The sequence below is a fragment of the Urtica dioica genome, chromosome 4 (assembly GCF_054948205.1).
Source record: "Urtica dioica subsp. dioica isolate 48M chromosome 4, U.dioica_male_clone48M_v1_H2, whole genome shotgun sequence".
Lineage (NCBI taxonomy): Eukaryota > Viridiplantae > Streptophyta > Magnoliopsida > Rosales > Urticaceae > Urtica > Urtica dioica.
Genome location: NC_142759.1, coordinates 12,513,079 through 12,525,164, shown reverse-complemented (window position 1 = coordinate 12,525,164; position 12,086 = coordinate 12,513,079). Strand labels below are relative to the sequence as shown.

General features: G+C 42.0%; 3 protein-coding genes across 3 annotated transcripts; 2 read left to right on the top strand and 1 right to left on the bottom strand.

The window, feature by feature from the left end:
- Window positions 1-210: 210 nt before the first annotated feature.
- Window positions 211-2,645, top strand: PVA12 (plant VAP homolog 12). The gene is made up of 8 exons (XM_089611793.1): window positions 211-444; window positions 617-687; window positions 791-872; window positions 989-1,104; window positions 1,191-1,352; window positions 1,460-1,525; window positions 1,974-2,057; window positions 2,251-2,645. Exons 1-8 carry the CDS (start codon window positions 393-395, stop codon window positions 2,359-2,361), a joined length of 744 nt encoding a protein of 247 aa, XP_089467919.1. The 5' UTR covers window positions 211-392; the 3' UTR covers window positions 2,362-2,645.
- LOC149400524 (calmodulin-like protein) lies at window positions 2,624-4,151 on the bottom strand. Its single transcript, XM_089611792.1, has 6 exons — window positions 3,705-4,151; window positions 3,475-3,594; window positions 3,270-3,383; window positions 3,124-3,184; window positions 2,913-3,037; window positions 2,624-2,815 (listed from the first exon to the last, which is right to left on the bottom strand). The coding sequence occupies exons 1-6, from the start codon at window positions 4,077-4,079 to the stop codon at window positions 2,747-2,749; spliced, it is 864 nt and encodes a 287-aa protein (XP_089467918.1). The 5' UTR covers window positions 4,080-4,151; the 3' UTR covers window positions 2,624-2,746.
- Window positions 4,152-5,682: 1,531 nt separating this feature from the next.
- LOC149400523 (uncharacterized) lies at window positions 5,683-10,947 on the top strand. The gene is made up of 8 exons (XM_089610444.1): window positions 5,683-5,880; window positions 5,965-6,446; window positions 6,552-6,907; window positions 7,295-7,908; window positions 8,041-8,074; window positions 8,699-9,515; window positions 9,717-10,295; window positions 10,872-10,947. The coding sequence occupies exons 1-8, from the start codon at window positions 5,683-5,685 to the stop codon at window positions 10,945-10,947; spliced, it is 3,156 nt and encodes a 1,051-aa protein (XP_089466570.1).
- The last annotated feature ends 1,139 nt before the right edge of the window (window positions 10,948-12,086 follow it).

Below are 12,086 nucleotides of genomic sequence, written 5' to 3'. Positions count from 1 at the left end.
CTTTTTATATTTATTATTTTGCTCAAGTCTCTGGGCTAGAGGGACTGTCAAGATTTAATATATAATACTCTTGTTTTAGGCGATTATTGTTTAATTTCCAAAAGCAATTTAGGAAAAGACAGAATTACCCTAGCAACTAAACGGAGCATATCGAAAGAGGAACCGCAAAGTCGAGGTCAAAGAGAGACAAAATAACCACTGTCCCACGTTGTTGCCTTTTATCTCTCTCTCTCTCTCTCCTGCCTCGCTTCGTTGGGTTCGAAATCTCTCACTCTCTCTCTCTCCCTCTCTCTCTCTCTCTCTCTCTTCGGAATATCCACTTCCGCCGCCGTCAAACCGCGACACTTCGACGTGAACCGCCGTACGATCTCTCGCGGATCGCCTTTGTAGAAATGAGTACAGGCGATCTTCTCAATATCGAGCCTCAAGAGCTTAAGTTTTCCTGTGAGTCTCCAGTTTCTCTCTCTCAGATTCGCTCTTCCGATTTCCCAAGGCTTTAATTTCAAATTCAAAAGAAAAAAAAATAATTATATCTTTTTGTTAAGTTATCGTCATGATTTAGATCCATAATTTTATTCTGATCTGTTTATTTTCTGGGCAAAATAAAAAAAATTAGTTGAGCTGAGGAAACAGATCTCGTGTTCTCTTCGGCTCTTGAACAAGACCGACAATTATGTTGCTTTCAAGGTAAATTCTGTTGATTTAATTGTTAGGGATTTATTTTTCCCGAAGATTTGTATTTTATAACCTCAATTTCGTGATTAAAATATGGGTTTCTCATTTTCCACAGGTAAAGACGACGAATCCTAAGAAGTATTGTGTGAGGCCTAACACTGGGATTGTGTTGCCAAGGTCAACTTGCGATGTTACTGGTAAAGACTCGAACTTTTTTTTGGTTCTAATGAAGTCCTGTGCAACTCAGCAGAGTTTTGAATGTTTGTTATGTATTTAAAATCATATGATCTGATCAAAATTTGGGTATTTTCAGTGACTATGCAAGCGCAAAAGGAAGCCCCAATTGACATGCAATGCAAGGACAAGTTTTTGGTTCAGAGCGTAATTGCCAGCGCCGGCGCGGCCGCAAAGGATGTTACTGCTGAGATGGTAATATTACTAGAGCCATCAAATCGATAGATTAGCAAAGCTGTGTCTATAACCGATTCTCATTGTTCTTGTCATGTGGTGTTTAGTTCAATAAGGAATCGGGTCATCTCGTTGAGGACTGCAAGTTGAAGGTTCTGTATGTGCCTCCTCCTCGGCCTCCGTCGCCGGTCAGAGAGGGATCGGAGGAGGGTTCGTCCCCGAGGGCTTCCATATCCGACAATGGGGTCTCTGCTGATTTCAGCATCACCGTGAGTGATATTCTTGTTGGTGTTTCTAATTGGATTCATCAGTGTTTTCTTTTCATACCTGGTTGACGGATGATCTAATCTGGTTTACGTGATTTTGTGCTTTGTAGGCTTCGAGAGGCACTGTTGAGCACTCGGGGAGAGCTGAGGCGACTCAAGATAACCACTCGTCTGAGGTACTTTATTCTATTTCTGATCTGGTTTTCTTATTATTATTATTGCTATTTACATTAACTTTTCATGTAATTTATCTTAATGGAGAGTGCATTTGGTTGAATAACTTTGTTGTTTTGGCATCATTCATGTTGTACATACAACACTTGTGTGTTGCCGTAGTTTTAAAATGTACTAACCCTTTTGATGTTGAAGGCCGTTAGTATTGTTTTTGTGAAGCCTTAGGCTTTGAGTTCTCATAAAGTCAATGGCCTCTATTTTTCCTCGGTTATAAAATGAAGCTGGCTTTGCTTCTCTGTCACTGATCATCCCATATGCATGCCGTGATTTTGACAAGGAAAATTAATTTGAATTATCTAAGTATGACAAAATGATCGTCTCTGCATCGAAGTTATGCCTAATATGTTCATGTGTATATTCATTGTATCACTGTGTGAAATGTATGCACAGGTTCAGGCTAGCTCGCTTATCACAAAGCTGACCGAAGAGAAAAACTCTGCAATTCAGCTAAGCAACAAGCTCCAGAAAGAACTGGTAAACAACTCACTTGATTCTGATAATTATTCCACCGATCTTTGAAATTTTCTCGCTGTTCAATCCCATACTATCCCAGTTACGATTAACCTTTATCCGAATCTACTAATTTTCCTTTAAACCAACTTTCCAATCTAAAAATCAAGGTACTTGTAGAAGAACTTCTTAGAACAAGGGTTTTGTAATTTTGCAGGAGCTTTTGAGGCGGGACTCAAACAGAAGTCGTGGTGGCATTCCATTAATGTATGTGATTATCGTGGGCTTGATCGGCCTCATTTTGGGCTATCTTTTGAAGAAGACATGACTTTGTTAATCAGGTCTGCTTGCTTCCGTATCAGAAAATTGGTATGTAAAAAAACCAGAAGCAAAACAGCGTTGTGTGAGTGATCTATTGGCAGAGTCATTGTTGGTGTATTTTCATCAGAGGAAGAACATCTGAAATGTGTGACCCTTCTGTTCTATTTTTTTTTTTTTTAATCTTTTTTTATTTATTGTATTAGCAGGCATTGACATTCCTAGAACAACTTAAATTCAAGTGTTTTTTTTTTCGTTAGTTAAATGACAAGTAAGACTTGAATATTTTTGTTATTTTGCAATTGAGAATAGCCAATCCTCTTGACATAGAAGAATTTCACCATTGATTTTACCATCCATGATTACATCACATCAACAAAATAACTATCACATGATCAAAATTCTTCAGACCCTTTTATCATTTTGCAACGCATGGCAATCTTCCTGAAATCATCCATACTTATCTGCAACAGATTTTAAACGCACGAGTTAAAATGCCATAAAGAACAAATCAAGCGCTTTTGTTGATGAAAATAAAAAAAGAAGAAAAAAATCATTTACCTTGCCATCACCATCGCTATCAAAACAACGAATCATATCAGCCAATTCCTCGTCTGTCCACGTGAAGTCATGCTGGTTCGCTACTCTTTCCAAATCCCTCACAGAAATCCCATCGTTCCAATTCCCTGCACACGATACGATTTCCCCTTTAAAGTCCTTTTTAAATTTTAGCATTCCTAAGAAGACAATAGTGATGATGGTTTTCTGTTACCGTCAAACTGATAGAAGTGCAGAATAAGTTCATCGTCGGTCATCTGAAGCCGGCTGGCAAACTGTTTCCCCCAAAAATACAATAAAATTTTAAAATAAATTAATATAACAAAAAACAAGTAGATGGCCAAAGTAAAAACACCCAACCGTTTTTCTTCTCTTGTTGTCATTCTTCACTGAATCTCCTTGAGACTGATTTACTCCGACCACGTCTGAGCTTCTCTCTGCAACCCCGCTTTCTTGCAGTGAAAGAGCAATGGCCTTCATGGCATCACCAGAACATTTCAGCATCGAATCATTTCATTCACAAATCACAACATATCAAACATCTGAAATAGCAATGGAATCAAACCATTTTTAACGCCTCATCATCGTCATCTATGTAACCCGAATTACTTGAGAACTTCCTAGCCGAAGCTTTCTTCTTCGATTTTGTAGCTGTTATCATCTTCTTCTTCTTCTGATTCTTCGCCTGTCAAATTTTTGGATACGAAGTTACAGTACTGAACCCAGGAATCCAAATCTCTCTAATTTCAAGTCAAAAGCTCTGAACTTTGCTCAACCAAAATCAGAAACACATACCTTTCCTTTGTTATTGGACTTCCTATAACCATTACCGTCTTCGTCTTCGTCACTGCAATCGTCGTCGTCTTCTTCTTCTTCTTCGCCGGAAGAGCTCGGTGGTCTCTCGTCTTCAGGCCTGTAATCATCGTCGTCTTTCTCAACCTTGGCTTTGCTCTTCTTGTTCTTCGAGGTCTGTCTCTGAGCCTGCGACGAAGAGCCCATCATCGTTGTCAAAGAAGACGCCATTTTGCTGAGACCTAGAGCCTCCATTCTCGCTTTGTTCTCCGCGATTCTCGCGAGCCTCTCTTTCTCGTAATCCGACGCGACGGCGCGTCGTACCTCATCGCCGTCTTCTTCTTCTGATCCAGATTCCACGGAATCGCGTTTCCGCATATTTTGGCCCCTTTCTCTCTACACTTCTCTTGCTCTGTGACAAATGATGGCTGGTAATGAATAAATATACGGTTTTCATATAAACTTCGTTAGTTTCTTAGATTGGTCCTTTACATCTTCTTTATTTCTTATTTAGCCACAGAGTGTAAAAATACTCAGAAGCAAATAAAAATTCCCGAAAATAATCATCAAAATTCCCGCTAGAAACATTCCCAACAACTCGTCCTATGTTCTCGACTTTACCATATGATAAGACTCTTCCATCCCTGAAATATTGATCTACCAATTCACAGTTAATTACCGGAGCAATTTGGTGGAACGCATCATCGATGTTAATTTATCACAACCACCTCCCATTACGGATATTAGCACTTTTTAATGTGGCTTAGTTGTTGTAAAACGAAAGAGAATCCAAAGCGACCACAACGCCAAACGGGAGGTACTTGGATGTATCACATAGCTCATTTCATTTCATGAGCATCTTATTTCATCCCTCCTCAAAAATTTACATGGACTCCCTAGATATATAATCATATGAAAAATTCAAATTTTATCATATAATCAACTTTTAGTAAATTTTAAATAAATAACCGCTCAATTTTATTAGCGAACCCAAAAAGATATTAATAATTGTAAATATTCGTTAATAATTATATATAATCATCGGACTTCAATGATATAAATGGAATGCTAAAAACGTTCAAATAATGTCACATCACTATAATGATTATTTATCTAATTTTTTTTTAAATGACTATTTAGTAAATCTCGAAATTTTGGTGGCTTCTTTTCTCAATTAATTGAATTTACATTGTGTCTTGATGTATTACACATGAAAAAACAGGTTTTTCGAGATTTCCTCACCCATCCCCCCGATCGTAGTGGAAAATACCAAATTACAACCACAACGGGAGGAATTTTCACCTCTCTTGAATTCTTTGCCTCCAAATGATGTTCTATATCTTTTGATTCGGTTTGAATATTGTTACGGGATAAAATAGTCAGACACCGAGTAGGGTAGTCGGAACCCCGAGCAGAATGCAAAACCCAGCACCGAACTCAGGTAAAATAGACCTAAGAGTTAAACATTGAAAAGGAACGACCCGTTCATAAGTTAAGAACGAAACCTATCGATCAGAACTTCGAAGAGAAGAGAAGATCGTGGGTCAAAGACTAGTCAAACCAAAAGAAAACATGTTTCAAATGCTTAAACGCGCACCTTGACGGTTCAGAAATCGTGTAACCGTCCACCTCAGCGAGAGGGAATCGATAGTTACCCAAAAACCGTCTAGAACGTGGGATTGATCACCCCACGTTCTCCAGAATAACCGTCAAAACCCACAACCACGAAGCTACACCAGACAAGTATAAATAGGAGCTCGTAGAGGACTTGAGGAAGGAGATCACTAATGGATTGATACTCAGAACCTCTAGAAAACATTGCTCTCTTGTATTAGATTCGTCTGTATAAAGAGAAAGTCTTACCTAAATCATCTCTGTACTCGGAGTTCTTATACTCGGAGTCTGTGTATTTTCGTGAGATATTGTTGTACTAATTTTACAGGTCAACAGTTGGCGCTAGAAGGAGGGGGAGCTGAAGAATATGGCTAGCTCATCCACCCCGATCACTGTCCCCAACCAGGAGACGGAGATAGAACATCACAATCGCACCTTGCCTCTCACCCTGGAGGAAATAGCTGAACTTCTCCCAGAACCTAGTCTCGAAGAACAATTCAAACAGATGCAAGAGCGTCTTTCGGTCTTAGAGGCGAATAACAGGGAGCCGAAGAGAAGGCTGCAGGCAAAGAAAGTCACACTGCGAAGCGCGGTAGTGATCCCAGATGAAGAACCCTCACACCGATCAGGGAAAGAGCCCGTCGGGCAGGATCCGCAGATTAAGAAATCTCAAAAACATGCTAAAGATCGGTATGAGAGGATGGAAGATGACTCTGAATCCGAGAAAGAGCAGTCCAGCCAGGAAAAGATTCCAGATCGGTACCAGCCCACTATGGACAGAGGTCATTCAAACACTTTCAGAAATAGCATGGTAAGCTCGGAAACTGAAGACAGCGCGAGCACCAACAAAACAAATTTTAGAAGATTGGAGCGTCGAATCGAAGAAGTGGCCCTAGGTCAGAAGGAGTCTATCCCGAAAGTTGGAGAAGCTGTCTCCCCTTTCACAGCACGCGTGTTAGAACACCCGCTGCCTGATCGTTTCAGGATGCCGAGAATCCCAGTATACGATGGAAAGATCGACCCAGGAGACCATCTAGACATCTTTTCTTCTTGGATGCTGTTGCAAGGGGCCGGACCAGAAGTTATGTGCAGAGCATTCTCTATCACTTTAACTGGCTCAGCCAAAAGATGGTATAGAAAACTAAAGCCAAACTCCATAGGATTCTGGAAGCAGTTATCCAGAAAATTCATGGAACAGTTTGTCGGCTCCAGCTCGGGAAAAACTCCCAAAGAAAGGCTGCTAGCAGTGGGACAAGCCAACGACGAGTCATTGAAAGATTTTATTAATCGCTATTCGGAGAAAGCTCTTCAAGTTGACGATCTGAACGAAGACTTTAAGCTCTTCGGGATCTCCTCCGGCGTCCGAACAGAATCGGAGTTTTGGTGGTCGCTTCAGAAGACTAGTCTAAGGGACTACAACGATTTCCTGAAGAGAGCTCAGAAGTATATCAACGCGGAGGAAGCAAGGTTGGCGGCAAGAAAAGCGAAGCCACCGAAGAGCTACCGAGAAGAGCACAAGGAGCGACATTCTGATGATAACCGCCCACCAAAGAAGAGCCGATCTGGAGCAGGACCTCTGAAGCCTTTTTCCAGTAAGTTTGACAAGTATCATAAACTCAATGCCCCGATAGAGGAGATATTTAGTCTTACACAGGACAAAGAAGATTTCCCTAAGCCAAGGCCGATCAAGAAAGATATCTCAAAGAGAGATAAAACAAAATATTGTGCTTTCCACGCAGACATTGGTCATCGCACTGCAGACTGCTTCAACCTCAAAGAAGCTATAGAAGCTCTGATCCGAAGAGGAGCACTGAAGAAATTCAAGGCCGAACACGGGGATCAAGAGGATCAAAAAGGTGAAGCATATGCTGAAATCTCGCTCATAGTCGGAGGACCACATGTGGGAGGAACTTCAAGGAGCGCTCAAAAGAGCTATGTAAGAGAGGCCTACACGGGCCCCCGACAAATCTTGTTCACAGCCGAACAAAGGCCTAACAAGATAGCCAAGCCTAGCTCGGAGCCTATCACCTTTACAGTAAAGGATGCTCGGTGGGTGATGTTTCCTCACAACGATCCACTGGTCATATCAGCTCTTATCGGTAACAAGAATGTGCACCGAATATTGGTGGACACTGGGAGTGCCGTCGACGTGCTCTATGAAGACACCTTCAACAAAATGGGTCTTAAGCAAGACACATTAGCTCATTCTCCTGAAAATCTCTATGGTTTCACAGGAGACTCAATCCAGCCTAAGGGAGTAGTCTCACTCCCGATAACTGTAGGAGAGAGCCCGAGGAGTAAAACCACTATAACAACATGGGTGGTTGTCCCCGGGAAATCTTCGTTCAACGCGATCATTGGCAGGCCAACCTTACAGTCCCTTGGGGCTATCGCTTCTGTGGAATATTTGAAAATGAAGTTTCCGACCGAGCACGGAGTAGGTGAAGTAGTCGGTACACAGGCTATCGCAAGAAGCTGTTATGCAAATTACCTCAAAGAGAGTCAGGACAAAAATGTCCACAAAGTTATGATGATCGACTCGGATTTCGACCCACGCCTTCCGAGCCGAGAAGAGATTGGCCCAGGGGATGAAGTCGAGGAAATCACTCCGGATCCAAAACAACCTGAGAAGAAGCTCAAGATTGGAAAATATCTTGAATCAGGTACCAAAAATAATTTAATTACTCTCTTGTCTAATAGCTTAGACATATTTGTCTGGTCACAGTCCGACATGACAGGGATAGATCCCCAAATAGCGTGTCATAGGTTAAATATAGATCCTAAAGAAAAACCCATTAGACAAAAGAGAAGGGCTTTGAACTCCGAAATGTATATAGCCTTAAAAGAAGAAGTAGATAAGCTAATTTCTAACGGATCAATAAAAGAAACTAAATATCCAAAATGGGTAGCCAATCCCGTCCTGGTCAAGAAACCTAACGGGAAATGGAGAACTTGTGTAGATTTTACGGATCTGAACAAGGCTTGCCCAAAAGATAGTTTCCCTATGCCGAGAATAGATCAGTTAGTAGACGCCACAGCAGGCCATGAAATTTTAAGCTTCATGGATGCCTACTCTGGCTACAATCAAATCCCTATGTATGGTCCCGACCAGGATCACACGGCATTTATAACTGACCGAGGACTATACTGTTACACAGTAATGCCCTTTGGGTTAAAAAATGCTGGAGCAACTTATCAAAGATTAGTAAATCATATGTTCGCTGAATTACTCGAGATTACGATGGAAGCATACATTGATGATCTGCTAGTCAAAAGCCGAAAAATAAATGAACATACGGACGATCTTAAAAGATCATTCGAACTTTTAAGGCAATATCGCATGAAATTGAATCCTCTAAAATGTACATTTGGTGTCTCCGCAGGTAAATTCTTAGGTTTCATCGTTCATGAGCGAGGCATCAAAGTAAATCCAGAGAAGATCACAGCCTTATGGAACATGACACCACCACGGAACATAAAAGAAGTGCAAAAGTTGACAGGGTGCATAGTTGCATTAAGCCGTTTTATTTTGAGGTCAACCGATCGGAGTATTCACTTCTTTAATGCGCTCAGAGGCTCCAAGGAATTTGAATGGACCAAGCAAAGCGATGAGAGTTTCGAGTCTCTAAAAGAGCATTTGGCATGGCCTCCTACTTTAAGAAAAGTACAGGAAGGAGAGCCCCTGGAAATTTACTTAGCCGTATCGGAGCATGCAGTGAGTTCAGCGCTAGTCAAGAATGAGGGAAAGCACCAGGTCCCAGTTTATTACACTTCGCGACGTCTCAACGAGGCGGAAGGAAGATACCCGGAACTCGAAAAGCTAGCCTTCGCCCTCATCACCGCCTCTCGGAAGCTGAAACATTATTTCCTCGCACATCCGATTACAGTCCTTACCAATTTCCCGCTACGCCAGGTGCTGCAAAAACCTGATGTGTCTGGAAGGCTAATGAAATGGTCGATCGAGCTGACGCAATATGATATACGCTTCAGCCCCCGACCAGCAATCAAAGGACAGGCAGTAGCTGACTTCATTGCAGAATTCACATACAGACCAATTGATTTCCCAATTTGGGACATGTACGTGGACGGAGTGGCCAACGAAAAGGGGTCTGGGGTCGGGATTGCGCTATCCAGCCCAGAAGGAGACAATGTAAAATTCGCTTTAAAATTCGATTTCAATGCTTCAAACAATGAAGCTGAGTACGAAGCTATGATACATGGGCTACAAATAGCAAAAGATTTAGAAATCAAAAAGCTCAAAGTATATTCGGATTCTCAGTTAATTGTTAATCAAATGAAATTTGGATTTCAGGCAAAAGGCGAAAAGATGTCGCTATATGCCGAGAAAGCCAGAAATCTGGCAAGCAAATTCGAACTTTGCGAAATCACCCAAGTCCCCAGAGCCATGAACGAAGAGGCCGATGCATTAGCAAAGCTTGCCACCCAAGGATCCGACTCGGAGTCAATCCCAGTCATCAAGATTGGGCAACCTAGCATTGAGCAAGCTCCCCATGTGCTTCAGGTCGACCAACGAAAGTCATGGCAAACTCCGATCAGGGAATACTTGCAGCACGAAACTCTGCCCGAAGATAAAAATGAGGCTAGGAACTTGAAATTCAGAGCTGCTCGGTATTTCCTAGAAGGTCAAAATCTCTACAAAAGAAGATTTTCTCAGGCTCTCCTCAAATGTCTAAATGAAGACGAAGCTGAGTATACTCTCAAAGAAATCCATGAAGGAATATGCGGAAGTCACATCGGATGTGAAGCACTGGCACAAAAAATCATCCGGCAAGGACTCTACTGGCCAACACTAAAAGCCAACGCTCGGTACATGACACAAAAGTGCGTCAAATGCCAAAAGTTCTCTAACATCCCGAGGCTTCCTCCTAATCCACTCATCTCCCTCTCATGCCCGATCTCATTCGCAGGATGGGGAATAGATTTGATCGGAGCTTTGCCAAAAGGCCGAGGTGGATGTAGGTACGCGATTATAGCCATCGACTATTTTTCAAAATGGGTTGAAGCCGAGCCCTTAAATAAAATAACAGCTCATGCAATTGAGAAATTTGTATGGAAAAATATTATCACTCGTTTTGGAATACCAGTCAAAATTGTATCCGACCACGGAACTCAGTTTGACTGCGATTCCTTCAAAAGTTTTTGTGAAAAATATGGCATTAACAAGGTTTTCTCTACTCCAGTAAGACCACAGTCCAACGGATTGGTGGAGGCCGTCAACAAAACAATAAAACACGGCCTAAAAACAAAGTTAGGCGACCAGAAGTCAGAGTGGGTGGATATGCTCCAAGAAGTCCTCTGGTCATACAGAACCACCGAGCACTCCGCAACTGGCGAAACGTCTTTCTCCCTCGCATACGGTTCCGACGCGGCCATCCCGACCGACGTCATGATACCAACAGTGAGAAGAGAAAACTACTCGGCAGAGGTAAACAACGACATTCTAAAAATTAGCCTAGACTTGCTAGAAGAAAAAAGAGAAAAAGCCAGATTAAGAAATCTCGCTAACCAACAAAAAGTTACTCGGTATTTCAACAGGAAAGTCCGACCAAGATCTTTTAAACTCGGTGAAAAAGTTCTCAGAAGAGTTTTTCTCCACACCAAAATCCACTAGGAATGAGCCTTCAACGCAAACTGGGAGGGACCCTACATTATCCGAGAAGACTTCGGAAACGGGGCATACCGACTACAACAGTTGAGCGGTGATATGGAGAAAAACCCTTGGAATGCCGAGCACCTTCGCCGATTTTACGCTTAAGTTTTTTAATTTTTAAACATTCAAAAAGCGGCTTGGTCACATGTATTGTGTTTGCAATTTCAAAAAGCGGCTTGGTCGCACGTACTTGTGATTTCCAGAAGTTATTTATCTTTCATTTCTCTACTCGGTGTTAAATCGCATGGTTTTTATAAATTACGGCTAAATAAACTAGGCGGCAGGATAATTAGCAAACAGTTGTTTAGAAAACTTAAAGGAAATATACTTAGTTATACTTTATTTTTCCTAAGTTCAGAAATACTTTTTATTCTTTTTCGCCAATGTCAGAAACATAGATAAATTAACATGGATTATAGATCCGACCACGGATCAATTGTTCAAGACCCGAGCGGGTTAACAAAAATTACATAATAAAATATCCGACCACGGATCAATTGTTCAAAACCCGAGCGGGTTAACAGAAATTAGAATGCAAAACAAAATAAAATTCTACTCCTGGTCGCCTCCTCCATCCACGTCATCACTAGCTCTTGATTCCGAATCCTCATCGAGATCCGTAGTATCCAGAGTAGGATTCTTCGGGCCGAGGATCCGAACGGCCTCGTTTATCCCGGCGGCATAAAGGTCATCGCGCATGTTGCGATAATCCTCGGAAGCCTTGTACTCTTCCACCGCTGCTAAACGAGCAGCCTCAAGATCCGCTTGGAATTTTCGCGAGAGCTCCGTGAGCTCCGATCGGGTCTTCACCGTTTCGTCCTTGGCCGCATCCCTCTCCTTGAGAAAACGATCGTTCCGTTGTCTAAAAGATGTGAGCTCGGAGCCTAGTAGTCCGACAAGGCCGACCACACCAACGAAAACCTGTGGTAATCAAAAGGTCAATTACAAAATTTGTCAAGAAAAGAAAAGAGATACCGACTAGGTGAATGAAAACGTACCGAAACCGCGGAGTCGGTGACCTGGTTAAGCCTCTCTAAAGGCTCAGACCCGAGAACCGCTTGGACCTTCTCGGCAGGAAGATGCTCGCGAAGGAAGGTAAC